Source organism: Onychostoma macrolepis, chromosome 21 (assembly GCF_012432095.1).
Source record: "Onychostoma macrolepis isolate SWU-2019 chromosome 21, ASM1243209v1, whole genome shotgun sequence".
NCBI lineage: Eukaryota > Metazoa > Chordata > Actinopteri > Cypriniformes > Cyprinidae > Onychostoma > Onychostoma macrolepis.
The window spans coordinates 1,158,877-1,178,244 of NC_081175.1; the positions used below are offsets into that span (position 1 = coordinate 1,158,877).

A 19,368-nucleotide genomic window follows, 5' to 3' on the forward strand; every position below is an offset into this window, starting at 1 on the left:
GTTAACTGCTTCCACTGACACTCTGCTTATTTTGAATGGATTGCCTTCTGGGCAAAGCACTGCAATCAGTTCAGAAATAAATTTTAAATAATGCACAAAATGAGACAAGTGTCGGATTCCAATGATCAAGGGTTCTGGCATTTTAAGGGTTCCAGCAGTAGTGGGCACTCGTGCAATGTAATCAATGACGTACATCCGAGTCAATGAGATGGAGGGAAGTCAGCAAGTGAAGGGCATAAAAAAAAAAAAAACCTTGGAAGAACCGCAGAATCCAAAATGGATGCTCAATGCATCAACCAAATCTGTCGCACACGTCCTGAAAAGTGAAGCCACAACATCTCAATCGCCCCCTGGTGGATGGCTGCAGTAGGTTATGAACTCTGCCCTCTCCATGTGAAGGAATAGGATATGAGCCAACCTTAAAAATCGAATTAAACATCAAACATGTACATGGACACTATACTGCTTTATAACATGTTTTTATCGACTGGCAATGCTAACAATTGATCCATCCATTTTGGTTTTCTGATTTGTTCACTGGAACACGGTCAACTCAGGTGTCACGTCATTTCCAAACTTCCGATGTAAATGGAATGCAACAAAATCTAATGGATTTACCCATTGGTCAAATATCGGATGTGACTTGCTACTCGTGTTGCTACCTAAGTGAGGTGTTCAAAATCAAATCACTTATTAGATTCCATGTCAGGTTGCAAAAAAAGGTCATAAAGACTCACTCCTGTCTTTGATTTCATCACTGTATCTCCATCGTTGTGTCTCCTTCGTTGTATTCCTTGTGTGCTCCACCTCAATAGTTCAGATGCTGACAAATCTGCAAGGACATTGCAATCACCCTCAAGTTAAGCCATCATTGAGTTATTGAGCTGTCTCTTACCTGTTTGTCTCCTTTCTGCAGATGAAGTCCCTGCACTTTTGTTCACTATCATCTTGCACTTGCATGGCTATTTTTAATATTAAAATAAAATTGGTTGAATTCAAAGAAGTCCTCAAATGATTTTCACTTTGTGCTAATTGGATAGAATGAAAGTGCGCAATAAATAACCTCTCATGATAGACAGACAGTGGCCTCCCACCTGGCTGCTTGTCGTTATGCTCGTATCAGTCAACATCAAGCTCGACTGGCCTCTCCTTGAACTGTGACCACTTGGCTAAATGCCACCATGCCTTTTTTGCCATACTGTGTCTGGGTTGGAGCCACTGGCCGTGCATGTTCTACCCTTTATCTCTTTCTTGCTCCCACCTTTTTTATCACCTCTTCCACTCTTTTCTTTAAAGCGAAGGCACTTGACATTGCTCATCCCAAAAATAATCAGTTCAACATGGGAACATAGAATAATTGCATTTTCTTCTGGTGATATGGTTCCTTTTCTCATTTTCTCGTTGTGTTTCCTCCACATTTAAATGGCAAAGGGTGAAATGCCCCCTAGTGTGCATTAAGTACCAGCCTGTCAGAGATTAGAGCACGGCTCAGTTTGGTGCAAGCTATGGTCAGAACCGTTTACATAGCTGGTTGGTTTTAACATTAAATTGTTTTGACTCTATAAAAGTCACGGGTTAGAGCAATATATTTAAAGCTACACTTAAGCTTGTTTAATTTACTGGATATTTTATGTCACCAGTCATTTTTAGATGCATAATACTGATTTATAAATACGAAGATATGCCATTGGTAAAGGTAGCAAGAACAACACCATGGAGGAAAGGGAAAATAAATCTTCCTGCTTTCAAGTGGAAAAGATGCTTTAAAGACAGTAATTACTACCCTCTCACACAAGAACTGTAATCACGTTTAAGCCTCCTCTGCCATGATGGTAAATCTTCAGAGTGAGGAGACTGATGAAGGTCAAGAGTTTAGGGGGTTAGACAAAGGCTCATTCAGACTGCGTTACTTGTAAGGAGCCCAAAGTCATCATCCAAAGAGACTGTTAGAGCATTAGAGCATAATTTCCAAAACCTATAATCACTAACTGACCAAACTCTCCTGTACGATGATAGCGTCGTAAGCGCTTTTCACAGGTATATAATAGGGCCTGAAACTATTAAAACATTGTAGGAGTAGTTCACCCAAAAATGAACATTTTCTGAAAATGTGCTCACCCTCAGGCCATCCAAGATTAAGATGAGTTTGTTTCTTCATCAGATTTGGAGAAATGTGTCGCTGCATCAGTGTCTCAGCAATGGATGCTCTGCAGTGAATGGGTGCCGTCAGAATGAGAGTCCAAACAGCTGATAAAAACATCACAATAATCCACAACCAATCCGCACCACTCCAGTCCATCAGTTAACATCTTGAGAAGACAAAAGCTGTGTTTGTAAGAAACATTAAGCATTCATTATTAAGACATTTTAAACTTCAAATTGTTGCTTCAGGCCAAAATACAAGTCTAAAATACAAGCCAAAACAGCTATAAACAAATATGTGGGTGGATTTTGATGTGAGAGGAAAACAGGAGATGGACTTTCTCACTGGAGGAAGCGTTATAGATTATCAACTCCAGAAGTGACAAAAACTGCCTTAATGATGGATTTGTTTCTTACAAACCTGCAGCATTTTACTTCACAAGACATTAATTGATGGATTGGAGTGTATTCCCACAAATGAAAGAAACCATTTGTTTTGTTCAGTTCTTCTTTCAACAGCTTAATGGTTGGATATGAAGAATACAGTCAACTCTTTAATTTGTGTAAAAAGAAGATGGAATGAGAATATTTAATTAATCGTCCTATTATGGTGTAGGAAATATGTTACTTCTTGGGTGTCACAAATATGAGGAAGGTTTAATTTTTAATATATATATTTTTTTTACACTATTTTTGTACTGTAGTAAGTTTCTTCTGCCAATTGACAATCACCCACGGGATTATTTATCTAGGTCATTAGCATCATCAGCTTTATAGCAAACGACTGGAGGCTGTGTCAAGATACAGAATTTGCATAATAAGCATTCCACATTCCATGATGCATGCAATAATGCTTGAATTAATTAAACAAGAGCAATACACTAATAGACATTTGACCATACCTCATTTTCCCTGTGGCTCTACTCGCAGAGGTTCATGGAAAGATAACAGCTGCTGACAGGCGCTAGAAGTTTTACAGAAAGTTAGCTCGAGCAGATGGAACCAGCTCGGCACCACTGTGTTTCCATGGTAATGTGAAGTTAACCTTATTTTCGTGTAGCACTTCTCATTTCCTTCGCAACACAGACAAATCACACTCGCACTCACACACTTGAGCTAAATGTGTCCTTGTGTCACACTTACACAAATAACCCAAGGGTATTTTCATCTACATTAGCATAGCTTCTGTCCAGCATACTCAAGGTGCCTTCAATCATCGCTCAGAAATATGCAAGCATATGCGTAGGGGGAAAATAAGGAACATCAGAGACAGGGGCTTCCTTTGATCTATGGCTAGTCCTAGATAGATAAATATTGTAATGCTCCTGCAGATTATAACAGTAAAGTGTTTGTTATCAGTGTTAAATCTTAAACCATTTGGCATAGTTAAAAAGTGCAATTCTTTATTGTGTCCATTTCATCCATCACTTTAGACAGATATGCAGAGATAAGAGATAATTGAGATTTCCAATCACTTACATCAAGAGATGTGAACTGTTGTGCTCGTGGTATAAAATCCATCTTCCCTTGCAGTTTTGGCATAGGAATTCAAGGTATTTTGGTTGTCTAATTTTATTTATTTTTTAACTTAAAAAAAAGTCCATTAATCTAAAAATATTAAATCTAAAAACATGTGTCCACAAATGCCTCATTAACAAACAGACACATTTTGATATTCAACACTATCACTTTGACTGACTAAATATTACAAAAGCTGATAATCAGAAGATACAAAATAGCCATTCATCAAATGTGTTGAGATGAAAGGCACTTAAATCATTAGCATAAATCCACTAGTGTACATAAGCAAACTTCAAGTCTAAAGTTAAAGGTTCATCAGAAAAAAATAAAAATTAAAAAATAAAAATACCTAAAAAGAATCCTAGTTGAATTAAAGGGATAATTCACCAAAAACGTACAGTAGTCATTGACTATAAAATACTATGGAAGTCAGTGGTAACTGTTTGGTTACCACATTCTCCAAAAAAATCTTCTTTTGTGTTCAGCAGAAGAAAGGAATTCATACAGATTTGGAACAACTTGAAGGTGAGTAAATGTTGACAGAGTTATAATTTTTGGGTGAACTGTCCCTTTAAAGTGCAAAACCACTACAAAAGTCATAAACTATAAGTATAATTTTAAGTTCTTTAAGTATGATGCAATGGTGCAATTTGGTTAGTTTAGCAGGCTGTTCAGACCAGTGTCTGATAAAGGTCACATTTTAAACTACACTTTTGAAAATGTATTTGGCTTCAGTAGAATGGATTTGCCTAATGCATAAATATAGATATAAATATTATTATATTAGTTATGCCAGTCAACCTCAAAATCATTTTTACCTGGGGAGTTCATTTTAGTTTTGAAATAAAATAATTAAAAGTAAATATTTTCAATTGTCTTGAATTAACATAATTTGTAAATATTTTGAATAACAAAATTCGGGAAATGATATGTGAATGAATCCGTGAGTGTGGATCAAAACATGCAAATATTCAGTTACATTTCTATGACAGCAACCTGTTGTGACCCAGACATCAATCCTCTGCCAACCAACAAAGCACATTTTGTTTATTTTCATTTGAATTCCAAGAATGCTTCTAAATAAATGATTTGTTTTTGAAGCTTTTGACTTTAAAGAGTCTCTTTCAGGTCCTACATATTGAAGAGTAATACAAGGCCTCCTGCCAATACAACCTTGTCTGAAGGTCAAGACCTCAGAGAATTGAGGATTTTGACTGCTTCCTCTCAGTTATGACTTTCACCAACTAACAATCCCAGCAGCCCATGTGCCAAACCCATTATCTACCTCTGGATCCATGAGCCCAGTTCAGCCAATTAGCAGTAACTACTCCAGCTGAATGAGTTGTGTTTGTTAGGAGATCCACACATCTGCAAACATTTTCTCTGCCAGATACCCATGGATAGCTATGCAGGGAGGACATTCAGTGCTTTTCACCCCCAAACAAGACCAGCAGAATAAGCAGGTAATCATTAATGTGCAGACATCCTAGCATGGTCATTGGAAACTTCTCCTACTGTGTATTTACAGTCACCTCCCACGCACAGGCAAGAGATGTCGATGCTAACTGCTGTCACTCCAGCGATCACATGCTCGTCCAGGCAGGCTCAAGTCTCTATAGACTCTGACCCAGCTGGTAAACAAGGCTCTTTACTTCACACCGAGAGATCATTAGAATGTCCTTGCTACTTTAATTGCTCAGCTATTAGGGAGTTATTGTCCCTTTACTATCAATGTTTGTGACAAAATGATAAATGAATGAATGAATGAATGAATAAATAAATAAATATGTTTGTTTCTCAATAATTACATGAATCCATTTGGGAATTGCTGAAATTGCTGCTGTTGTTAAATAGAAAAATCCAATACGCTTGGCCTCGGGTTCCAAATGTATAAAAATAAAACACAATTGCTGTAAAATAATAATAACACAGAATGCACAGAAGGAGGGGGGACACACACACACACACACACACACAAAGATCCTGTTATAATATATGACCAGCATTTGGCCACATATTCTTCAGAAGAGATTCTCTGCAGCCGCCATCCATTGCATCCAGGAGGGACAATTGGTCATGTGGCCAATGATCAAACACTTTCCACCTTCAGGCAGAAAAAGATTCCTCAATGGGATGGAGGATAGAAAAAACAGAGAAAACAGTACGAGGGAGAGGAAACGACACACATTAGCCACTCACAAAAAAAAAAAAAAAATAGTAGGCTGGTTTATAGTACAGAAAAAAACAAAAAATAGATTTAATTTTGTTTGTTCTATTCAGGCAGAATTGAAATTAATGCAATTAATGCGTTTTTTTGTAATGCCTTAGTATTTTTGTTAGAATATGTTCCCATTCAATAAAAAACTTGCTAGTGTTTTGATAGAATGATGAAAAATTGGGTCAGGTTTTAATAGAGTTAAGTCCAGATTTACTAAACGGGGCAAATTAGCACAAAAGCGCAATTCCAGAAAAGTGCCAATGGGAAAGTGGAAAGTTCTGCAGGTGATGTACTGACAATGTACAAGTTAAAGAACACAGATACAACGACTCATTTCCATAATGATCACTGCACTCTACCATAAGGATATGTTCGGATAATGCCTTCCTCTGGCATTCCAAATAAATCAATACGAGTGGAAAAAATTCTCTCCCTTCTACTATGCGTGCTTTGTTCTCTGTGGTGTCTTCTCCTGGAAGCAACAATTATGGCCATATCAAGCACAAAATGGGTTAAACATGCTTTTTTGGGCGGTAAATAATGGTGCAAATACCAGTAAATTGACAACTGCAAACCTTAGTAAAATGCATAGTGCTATTCATTTAAATACTCTTCAAATGCATATGCAATAAGGTCAGCTGCAAAAAAGACTGTGTCCATGCCTTTCCATAGACAATTTTTCACTGCATGTCTTCAGTAAAGCCAAAAGAGGGTTTGTGCAAACTGTTAGTAAATCTAGTCCTTAGGGTCTATTGAGAAGCCAGGCGACCAGAAGAGAGGGAGCATAGTGACCGAAGCGGCCGTGTTCAGATGCTGAAGTGTTCATTGTTCATTTAATGGACTGCAGTTTGTTCTGTGTGAACACCGGCCCCAAGCACTAATCTACCATGGCCAGTGCAACGTCCAGTGCTTTTCATCACGGCCAGACTGACTAGATGGACTCCATCATTAAAAGAGAGACTGTCGCAAAACGTTATTACTGAATGATGTGAAAGACAAACATGGCAAAGGAAAGATCACCCACAGTTTTCAAAATTAATTATTGACATGATTATTGACACGTCACATTGTTCATCCATTAAAAAAAAAACATTGCACTGGAATTCCTGCTCAGCTTCTGTGAATGGTAATATTTACTATCACAAGGTGCACATTCTCAAAACTCTTAGTATGAACATCTAAACTGTTCACACAGTTGTCAGGCAACTCAGGCCACACACACTACGGCCTCCAAACGTGACTGCTGCATTCCAAACTGGATAAATCTGCCTCCAAAGGGCACTTCAGATTGAGAAAAAACAGGGTCGCTACAAACCGAAGTGCTCAAAGCTGGCATGAAGGATTTTGAAGGGTACAGCTGATGCACACTTCGCTCCCATGATTCTTTTGCACTGGTTTAATTGTGCAAAGATGGCACCTCCTTAATAAGTTTGGCAAGATGATGCAGAAGTGCATTCCAAGGACCTGTTTTTGGTCCCCTACACCCCTCATTCCTTCGAAGCTCTCACTTTTGAAGTTGAACTCTTTGAAGCATTTATGGCATAGGTATGAGCCCTTCAGAAAGGAACACAGCTACATTGCTCTCAGTCACTGGAATTCTGCACACAATGTAAACTGAAAACTGCTCTGGGAAATTCTAAAGAATATCCATTCACAGTTGGGATGGTGGCCAATGCGACCATCGAGGGACAGGGATTGACAGTAAGGCAAATATGAGTGCTAACTTTTATTGTTCCCCAGTAAGTACATTGCCCTTTAATGTAATTACTAGGGTAAGAAAAAAGTGAGTGTGTAGTAGTAGTAGTTTTCAACATCTCCTACTACATATGTCATGGAGCTTCTCCATAAAACCCCTGAGAGCAGCACCGGGATCACACTTGACTTTAGGCCAGATGGAAACCTTTGTAATTTCTTCAGGTTACCATCAAGGTCTCAGCAGTGCAGGTCCTAAGGCTGTGAAGGCCTGCAACAAACTAGGCCTGTCAGTCAACTTCACTAAGAATGGAATGGAATGCCAGTGGAGGTCCAGTCTCCTATCCACTAGAAAATCAATCACTTGCATTAATTCTTTTTATTAAAAACCATCCTGTCATAAGACTGCAATGCCATTCATAAAATCCACAACCAGATAACACCTATGGCCTATGAAGCCTTTGGCAAACTCCAAATAATGCTTTCATATACGATGCCTGCAGTGAAATCCCTGGGATTGCATGGTATGATCATGTACCCCATTCCCAAGTACTTTCTAGGACAAATTGCAAGAGCATGGAGGCCACATTTAATAAACGACAACTGCTCAGGCTTGGGCTTGTTATCAGGATGCCTCAAGATCACCTGCCATAGCAAGTCCTGTATGGACAACTTCATCTGGTCGCCAGTTTGCACGGGGTGAGAAGAAGAGCTATGTATAAAGACCTATGTATAAAGAGGAGAATGGAGCACTATTTCAACACACTATTTCCCTGTTTAATACTGTAAAGCTTCTTTGACACAATCTGCATTGTAAAAAGCGTTATACAAATAATGGTGACTTGACTTGACTTGACCATCTTTAAGGAAATGTCAAATCATTACCTTACATGGCAATCAATGACTACTTCATTATTTTTTGTCATTTTGCTTTATTTGATGTTTGATTCACCATGGGTTCCATCTTACATCATACACCAGGTTTCCCTTTCCAGGTTTATTTAAGTCCACATGTCTTAGTAACAAGACACTATGATTTTAACCACAGGTCAAGAGTTGAAGTTCCAACTGCGTAAGTCTGTGATGCTGTTTGTGAATGTTTCTTTAAAGTATGTTTTCAGGAACAATCATTGCACTATGTTGGTAACAAGCTGGAACTTGCGACCATAGTTGGCTAACAATGCCAACTTTGGGGTAATGATGGACTACCATTATCAATGAAGCATCCATGGTTCCGTCCCTAAGAAGAAAATCTGACAAGTAGAAACCAACTTAATCTCTCTCTTTTTTTTTCAGCTGAGTATGCAAACACCACTTGCCTTCAGCAGAGCCAGTGCAGAATCAATGGACTTGGTGGAAGTACGTGGAGACAGTGACAGATCAGACAGTAGGACCTTTAACCAATAGACATAGCCCTCAAAGCAGGCAAGCCTCAGAAAAGTCTGTTACAAATTTTATTTGTATGTGAAAGTATGTGTTATTCAGGTCTACAGATAAGACCTCTCAGATGGACAGACATGAGCTCAGAATGTAATGGCCCATACATTTCAGGATTTGAGGCACAAGTGAGTTTCCACAATCTCAGACTGGGTTTGGGATTGAAAAACGCCACACTGGAGTGAAATGTCCACTTATTCAAGTGCTCACAGCATGGACATGATGATCAACCGAGAACATGACAACACAAGGCCACCATCGCACAAGCAGGGAGCCAACCTCAATTCACTGGATAAAGTGTGCAAGTACAAACCAATCTTTTGTGAGTTTGTGAATGAATACCCTTTCAGAGCAGAGCAGGTTGTAGTACGCACGACCCCGAAGACAGAAAATTCTGAATGGATGATGCCATACTTTCACTTAAAAAGACATGGCTGTGTCACACACGGTGCATTGCATCATCTGCCAATGAACTGACTTGATTTTGTAGGGAGTTCCCATCGCATCATGTACTGACACATTGAAGTTCCTGAACTGAAAGAGATTCATTTGTTGCTACTGTTAGTAAATATATATATAAATATAAAGCACTTGCATATCATTGCTCTTTTGTTGATTTTGATTGCTTCCATTGTCCTCATTTGTAAGTCGCTTAGGATAAAAGCGTCTGCTAAATGATTAATGTAAATGTAATGGTGTTATACTTTTGTACATACCTTATATTATCATAGTGATGTCTATGTGCCACAATTCTAATCAGAGAGACAGAGAGACAGACAGTGCATAGACAGACATAGATAGATAGATAGATAGATAGATAGATAGATAGATAGATAGATAGATAGATAGATAGATAGATAGATAGATAGATAGATAGATAGATAGATAGATAGATAGATAGACAGATAGATAGATAGATTCATCTGCAGTTTAAAGCAGTGAAGCTAAAATGAGAACTCAAATCAAACAAGGTCATTTTTAAGTGATCTTAGTAATATTTTTAGCTGGAACTCAAGAGGATTTTAACTAGAACATGGCTTTCCATCTAGAATGAATCAAATGAAAATGTAAAGACATGGGTGAGGTGGGTAGTTATTTTATGTGGGTGGGTAGTAATTTATGTATAAAAAGGCAACTACATGTATTAATTTTGGGGGAAAATAATAAAATAAAATAACATAAAAAATAATAAAATACATTAAAAATAGTCATAAAAAATAATCATAACCACATGCATTATTTGCAGTATTATATTGCTAGCCTAGACATTTTTTAAACCACAGGGGAGGCCTGTTTTTTAATGGAATAAAAAATAAATTAAAATTCTTTCATAATTTATAGATTCTTCCAGTTTTTTTTTTTTTTTTTCCTGTATTCCCCCAGTTCCATTTACAGATAATACAAGTTTTCTCATTTAAGGTTTATTAAAAATATTGATATCAAACTACACTATATATATATATATATATATATATATATAAAAAGAATCACATTTACGGTGCATGGACAACTGGCCCTCCTTTCAAGGTATCTTCCGCCTGTGGCCCGAGACGCTGGATAAAGCAGTTTTTGAAAATGTGTGGATGGATGTATGGCCATTGTATGGTGCTGACTACGACAGCTCAGTCATGCGTCTTCAATATAGGTCAGCAGGACACATGAGGCTGCTCACAGCTCGGGATCAGATTGTGTGTTACTCCTTTGATGCCTAGAAATGGAAGATTGTCATAAGAAGCTTAAGGCAGATTGGAAAGAATTTTATCCATGAGCCTTCACAGTGTTTGATGGACACAGTTTGGCTTAACCATATATTGAATTGATTCTGCATATCATCCTCAAAATCAATATGCATAATGGCACATCAAATGAGAAGCCTTTAACAGTAAAATATTTTCACAAGACTGTCCTATATTTGTCTAGTTTGGTGATTCCCGACTGTTTGTACACTGATGGCACTGAGTGCCCCTTTAATCAAAACAAACTAGAAACATGTTCCTTTTACATCACATTATAATGGATTTCATTTAAAATGATCATTAATATTATTGAAGGGGCCATTACAATAATAATGTAGCCTACAGCTGATAATGTGGATGAAAAACAAACTGAAAAACAAATCTCTCTTTAATGAGACACCTGAGATTTTGCAGTCTTACAGGCAACAAAGACTTGCAGTTTCATCAACAAAAAAATGGAAATATTTCCAAGGACCCCTGGAATGGGACTAAATACCCCCTTGAGGTGCATATAGCCCTAGTATGGTTAATATTTCAATGCACTTGTCTATAATTTCCCATGGACACACATATGTCCACAGGAATACCCACACATGCTTGCAAAATGCGATTGAACAGTGGCAGATTGTTGGAGGCTAATGGATGAGCACGTTTAGCTGTAGTCTAGTGTGGATCTGGACTGAGCTGGATTCCACTGACATGTTTATTGAATGACAGCTTGGCATTTGAGGCACAAGAGTCTGCCGTGATTCTGCATGTGTGATTTTCTATTTATTCACCCCTCTCTTTCTCTCTTTCTCCCTCCAGTCACTTTCTCTGCTTTTGCGACGTCAGAACGCAGAGTGAATCACATGGCATGTGACAGTCTGCTGTTGGAGCAGGGCTGAGCTAATTTTGGCATGGTTTTGAAAAAAGAAAGAAAAAGAAAAAAAAAGAATTCTGGTTGTCATCACAAGAAGAAGAAGAAAAAAGGCTAAATCCCTAAATCATAAAACATATGCGAGGAGTCATAAATGGATGTGGTAGCTGACTGTTGATTACGTTGATTACGAAAGCCACAATAGGGGTTCTTGAAAAACAGAACACAATGTTCTGTTTTTATGGTAATATAGTGTTTTACATGCAGAAGCTTCTGAATCAAACCACAATGCCTTCTGCAACTCTTCAACCAAACAGCACAAACTGAGCATGCGACAAAAGTTAGTTGTGTGCCTGCTGCTTCATGAATATGGAACTAGACAGGTGGAGGTGGAAGGGAGGAGTAAGTGCACAGGGCAGGTTACAAACTGTGTACCAATAGGTGGCACTCTACCCTTTTTCACTAGAAAGGGCAACCTTGAGCATTTGGGCATCAGGAGGGTGGAGGGGCGGAGGGATGGATTCTGGCACACTTGTGCTGTTTATCCATACAGACAAGCCTTGAAAAAATCCAGTGTGGGTTGTGTGTGGAGCTGTAATTGGATGGTTGATGTTTATGAGCATAATCTCATGCCATTTGGCTGTAAGAGAGACAGAGACTGCCCAGACCAATATCTACTTACGCCATGTCAGTACATAAGTCATTCATTCTGAGACACGACCCCAATGATAATCAGAGAACTTTCAGAAAATGCACATAATGTATGCATAGTTGTGAATGTGCATTTAAACTTAAAAAAAAAAAAAAAAAAAAAAACTTTATATATACTGTGTATATCCCAAGGAAAACAATATTAAAGCTAAAATTGACAAAAGGGTGATCATTTCTGTCCATGGACATGTTAGATATAATAATTTCCGTTTCGGTATTTGAATTGTTTTTAGACCAGAGAAAATTATTCTGTCATAACAGAAAGGCACAATCATAAATTGCAACAGTATTTCTGAAGACAACTTTGCTTTTTATGTAGTTTTGTCTTTAAATTGCTTAATATTATCGCAAGTAAGTTCCTGGAAAAAAAAAGAAAAAAGTATATTAATATTGGAAAAACAAACATTACAATTTCCGAATTTAAAGAGAGAGAGAGAAAAAAGATTCATGGTAAAAGAAATGAAATCTTTAGACACATATACATGAACAGTCTACATGCTTTGTATGAATACCAAATAGGCTTTAATATAATTAACATTTGACAACATATTACATAGACATACTAAAATGGATTTTAGTATGTCTATGACATATAAAAAAAAAAAAAAAAAAAAAACAACTAACACAATAATGCTCAGAAAAGGTGAAACAATTGAAAAAATATATATGAAATGACAAAAGAAACACTGACGTTAAAATAAAACTCTTGGCACAAAAGAGGATACAAAGCAATAATAACTGACATGAAAGTCAAACATCGTATGAAGACAGTGTCATTATATGTTATGGAGACATTAGTGTATATATATATAACATTTTGCTTTTAACATGTTATCTCATCTCTGCATTTGCTTTATGGTGACAGGCTCAAAGCTCAGCAATGATTGCTTTAGCAATTCATCTCTCTCTCTCGCTCTCTTACACACACACACGCTTTTCTGATGGAACTCTGCATAAAGTCAAAGATTAGCAGACAGAGACAGAGAACCTGTCAATCATTGTACAGTATGTGTGCATGAGAGGCCATGCAGTCCAGAAAAACAAAACAGAAAACAATCAAACAGTATGCATATGCAGAAAATAAATAACTCATAGTTACACATGTACGTACAGCATATTAAATTGCATGCATTTGGCCGGGGACAATTTTCATGGGTGGATCCCCATCGTCGCAGGATCCAGTTACCCCCAGATAATGAGCCTCCATATATTTGCATTGATTTGTCTAAACTGGAAATTTCATAATTGTTTGTGAACTGGATTAAGCTGGCTCTTATTAAGAAGTTTATTATTAAGTGATAATATACTTGAGTATTAAAATGCAAAGAAGGCAGTCAATACACCTGATAATAAGCTGAGAACTGAACATCATTTCAAGCCCATTTATAAATAAAAATCAAAATGAGATAAAACAACATAAATAAATAAACTCGTTTCACAGCAGGTACGTGGACTTTTGCCAGGAAGGTTTCTGCCAGAGGAGGCTTGGATGGTGAAGTATTTAAATATACATTTTATAATATGCTTTGATGGAGCCCAACAAATAAATCATCTTCAATAGCACCTTATATAAGAAGAACAATTTATCAATGGCAAAAAGCACAGTAGTGCTGAATCTGCTGATGCACTCTTGAAACGGGCATATCTGTAGGAGTGAGAGTGTGTCTGTGTGTAAATAAGTCAATGCATACTGTATATACTCATAGTTTTCCCCAGGAGGACTGCCTTTGTCCAAAACGGGAGAGAGTTCTAAAATAACTCTCTCCTGAAAGACCCCCATCAGTTCAATGAAGCGAAAAGAGCGGGACAAAATGATTCAAGAAAACAGCTACTGTCTGAAGATAGCACGCATTCTTTGCCCCAGGTGGACTCGAGTGTCTGGAAAGACTAGAACTGTTTGCAGTTGTGTAGAGGAAGTGGACCAAATAATGGAAACGCCACAATAAATAAAATGTCTTAGCTCTGAAAATAAACTTCAACTATAAATATCTGCGTGCAAAGATAAGTCACATTAGGTTGACTGTCAATTAGCAGGATTTGTAAACAATCGAGATAGCCGTAAAGAAGGCTAAACAAATTGCAGGTGCAAAAATATTCAATGTGCCTAGAGGAAAATCCAGCAATTTATTTTACAGTCCTGTTATGCATGTACATACACATACTATTATAATAACAATACATTATGCATAATTACATGCAAGTAACCCTAAGTCAAACCCTAATCCTAACCGTATAGTAAGTACATGTAGTTAATTAATATTCCTCAGTACTTAAATGTACAATTACACTGTAACAAGGACACCTTAAATAAAGTATAACCCAATTATTATAGTAATTGTAATAACCAGGGCTTGACATGAAGTTTTTTGCTCACCAGCCACTGTGGCTAGTGGTTTTCCAAAATTACTAGCCTCTCAGTATTTTCACCGGCCATAATTTTGTTGCTGGGAAATTACATTTTATATGATTGAAGTTCATGACTGCATACTAAAATTTACTTAAATTGATTTCCAGGTCATTTGTGCCTATATAAAAGGCAGTCTTTTTAAATGTATGCATAATCTTTCATATCAAATAGTTAAATTTGAATAATAATTACAGTTAATATAATGAGACACTATAGGACTGTTACCAATCAAATGAAATCATAATCAACAAAAGAGATCTTTCCACTGAAGAATAAAGTGAAGCAGCTGAAGTGGCATTTAGATGCATTTTTACACAGACAAATGTAATGAAGCTCAAATGTAGCATGCCGTGAATGCCATGTATGCATTTACACTGCAAAATTACAACTGCAGAAGTAATGTGATGTATTAAATTACTATTTTAAATTAAATGTTTTTTGTTTTTTTTTAAATATACAAATATGAAATACTTTTAAATATGGAAGTAAACCGCCAGTAGGTGGCAGCAAGTGACTGTCTTATCGAGTGAGTCATTGAGTCATTCATTCAAACGATTCGTTCAGACTGCTGATTCATTCAAGAATGAACCAAGTGCCTGTCTTTATGAATGGGTTACTGAATCATTGATTCGTTCGATACACTGAATCATTTGGTAACGAAACACTGTGCGTGTTGCTCAGACATGTGCGACTAATGAAGTGATCTTTGGGACTATTTTCATTAAATCGAGCACTAACAGTCAGCATTGACTGTGTCTAAAATGTAAGTCACCTAATATCAAATACTTGTTTGAACTCTTGCATAAAGTCAATGTCAAATTTGCAGTCATAGTAAAATTCTCTTTCACTTGCCCCTTCAAAAAATCCACTTGTCCTGGACAAGCATTAACGTCGAGCTCTGTTACCGTATTTAAAATTCAACCCGCCAAAGTGGCTAGTAATAGTGACCGTGTTACCTGCCACAGCTGAAATCCACCCGCATTTGGCAAGTTGGCGGGTGTTAATGTCAAGCCCTGGTAATAACTATGTAATAGCTAGGTACTAACTGTAAACTAAACCTAAACTTGTAGTCACCTTATTTTATTCAGTACTTTGTTGTGTAAGTAAATTGTACACTAAGTGCATGTACTTTAAAATATAGTGCAAATGAAAATTCCCCTAGGCACAGATGGACAAAATGGACACCTGCCTGAGTACTTGCTATATTCCAAAAAGTACCATATTGGAAAATGAAATCTATTGTGTACCTCTTAACCATCATGCATGTCTCAGCACATTGGCGGATCTGTAATGGTTTGGCCAAAACTTTATGTTTAATGATTGTCTGCAGAGTCACAAGGGCCAAATAATATGAGCCATTTACAAGACCAGGTGTAACCTATGAAAAATACTAATAATAATTTTAAAAATGCATCCTTCATTATGTTTCATTGATAATAATGCATCAATTCAAACAATTGTCAGTGAGTTCTTAACCAACAGATACAAAACATTTCTTGTAGAATGTTACACTGTCCCACAACACCTGTATGACAGCCTTCAAAAATGAACTCAAGCTGTTATAGAAAAGACTGGCCTTAATTCAGTTTTGCATTGCTTGGTGCTTCTTTTCAGGGTTAAAGTAACATGAGGGGCTTTTGCACCGCGTAGTTCTAGGAACTCAGTTATAGGAACTAGCCAGCATTATATTTCTTAGAGAACCAATTTCTCCATCGGGCCGTTTTTCTGGTTGCATTCGCAGCGGCAGTGGGAACTTTGAAGCGGCCGATTGTGACGTCTTTATACGTGGCATTTACAAACATCAACAACCGGTGAATGGAGGACGGCGTGATCGGAGCTGTTTTTGTTGTGTATCATGGGTTTCGTTATAACGGAGATGGAATGTAAACGCACAACTTATGCGATTGAAAGAGCATTACAATCTGACTAAATCTCCTTTGACAACTTGCAGTGTTACATATCATTGAGACTGAGAAAAGAACACAACGCTGCAGACAACAGGTAAATGGCGTTATTGCTGTTTTACATGTTCGCGGAGTAAATATTTTTACATGGCTTTTTAAAAATGCCAGGTAGCCGATGTCTCGTATGTGTTTGGCCAATCAGCGTACACTTATGTCACTGATAGTTCCTATAGAGCTGTTTTAGACCCTACTCTAAAGTAGGAGCTAATTTAGTTCCTCCAAACAGAGTTAATATATTTTCCTAGTTCCTGCGGTGCGAACATGCCAAAAAGCGGGAACTTCCACCTAGTGTTGTCAAAAGTACCGACCGCGATACCATTCGGTACTGAAATTTTAAAAACGTCCATTTCCTGCTAAGATTTGAGCACTGTTGAGCGGATTCTTAAACAGCGCTGATTGGTCATTGTGTTCACGTGCTCAACAGATACATCTGCGATTGGCTTCCGAATGGTATCGCGGTCAGTACTTTTGACAACACTACTTCCACCAATAGGAACTATGAAAAGGTTCCTCCAGTGTGAAAGCCCCTATGGCTGCTGTAAGGCTTGCAATTGCCGGAAAGTCTTATCTGCACGTTATTGTGAGTGTCTGCAGAGTTGTTTTATTTTTTTCGTGATGGTTGTGTGAAGGGAGGATGTTGAGTGTGTAATTGTGTGACAGTGTCAAAACAAGAGTGTCACAAGTGCCATTGCACCTTGACTCTCTTTAGGGATGAGGAAAATCATTCTGCAGTCGGAGAGTTTCATGCCAGAGAGCGATGAGAGGTCAATACATGCTATCGGGCTGAAAGAGAGGGAGGGGGCAAAGGTGAAGAAGAGTCAACATTGTCCCCTCTCAGCACAATCACAGTTACATCTTCAGCAGCAGACCCTGAATGTGTCTCTCATCCATCCATCCATCCATTTATGCATTCGCCAGTTTATTAGATGGCCATGTCTTCAGCCCCCTTTCTCTGTGATTTCTAACATGGCTCACACTTCCCTGAAAGAAAGAGAGAGAGGGAGAGAAAAAGAAAATAAGCAAAAAGGGAAAGAGGCAGGGACTTCAAGCACCAAGTGTTCATAAAAATATTCACATGTATGAAGCTATGGGTTAACAAATAAGATTGTCTTTGCTAACACATCACAGTTGCATAAACATAACATTTTAACTCAGATAACAGGTTAACAGTTTAAAACATTTTTAACCACATTTCACATTTGATATGGCTTGAAAATGACTGTGTTGACAACTATTAGCAAATGTAACTGAATGTCAGCTTTTATTTTCCACATAATATTGATTTTACATCACACTGTCTAGAGTTCCTCAACAAAGCAAAATACCTATCCAGTATATGGCTGAGAAGGTTTCTTATTTATTTTCCGAATACAGCCATAGAGTTGGTTATTTGTGTTGACAGGTTTTGGATATAGACTCTATTTGCAGCAGGCTTGGATTTTGCAGTTATAGCAAAGTGACAATGGGAGAATCCTCAGATTCTAGATAGATAGATAGATAGATAGATCCTCTCCTGAAGATAAAATATGATTTAGTTCCTGTATTGATCCAGCAAGACTGTCCTAGAGGATAAGAAAGCTGCTGAGAAATCTGATGAATTGCTCAGCTCTTAGACACTAGATTTCTGTGAAAATGAAAATGGCTCCCTGACAAACCACTTTCTTACAGCTTATGTCTAGAGGCCAATCTTCTATTTTTCCCCCCATTTATACTATTGTGTTACCAGTGAAACATGAACAGAGCAATTAAACACAACAATTCCTTAAATTATATGTCTTTAAATTAAATCTAAAAATCAGTGCAGAGGTATTTTAAATAAACCGTGGCATCAACAAGCCCACACCCTATATCCAAATGATGATGGTGCTCAGCCAGGTGATAGTGCTTCGAAAGGTGCTGTTGATCATTCAGGGGATCTGTGAATTTCCACTGACTTAAGAGGAGAACAATGGTGTAAGTGACAATGTTATTGCATATTCTGCCCTCAAACAAATATTGTGATTTGTGGTGATTCTTTACAAGTCATACTCCTAGATCTCATTTCCATAGCTACTTATTATGTTTCCAGGTTTCGAATTGTGTACTCCTGTTGCTTGGTTATCCCTTTGTAGACATGACACTTGTTTTACTTTATTTATTTCTCTGATTCTGTCTTGATCTATCTATGTTACACTGTTGTTTAACTGGGATTGTATTTTCTCCTGTGTTATTTGATATCTTCATCTTGTTCATTTACTAAAAAGCTGTACTTATAGATCCGTAAGTGTAAATACAAAAAAAGTAACGGACCCAAAATCAAACCCTGAGGGACACCAGCATGGACAGACCTGATATTTTTCTCCAATACATGTTTATTCAATACTTTTTGGCAACCGCCATTTGCCAGGATAGTAGCTCTAAGTCTTCTCGTATAATGCCTGATGAGGTTGGAGAACACCTGGCAAGAGATCGGAGACAAAATCTTTCCAGATCTTTTTTCTCTGCCGATACAGATAGCCGATTATTCAGAATGATATCGGCCGATACCGATGCCGATACTGATAGTTATGTGTGACTTAAAATTTGACGTGGTCGTATTTGTGCCAGTGCATGGTCTGCTCTGCTCCATGCATAAAGCGCGCGATGCAGAGCCGCCACACAGTACAGCAGTACAGCTTTCTTTAAATGTTCTTTATTTATTT

At 37.6% G+C, this 19,368-nt stretch overlaps 1 protein-coding gene across 1 annotated transcript in view; it reads right to left on the reverse strand.

Moving 5' to 3' along the window:
• Positions 1–12,939: 12,939 nt before the first annotated feature.
• The window catches only part of gabra6b (gamma-aminobutyric acid type A receptor subunit alpha6b), a 33,209-nt gene continuing 26,780 nt past the window's right edge, over positions 12,940–19,368 (reverse strand). The window contains exon 10 of the mRNA XM_058757838.1: positions 12,940–17,668. Coding sequence (XP_058613821.1) covers positions 17,659–17,668 — 10 coding nt within the window. The 3' untranslated portion in view covers positions 12,940–17,658. The remainder of the gene's footprint in view (positions 17,669–19,368) is intronic.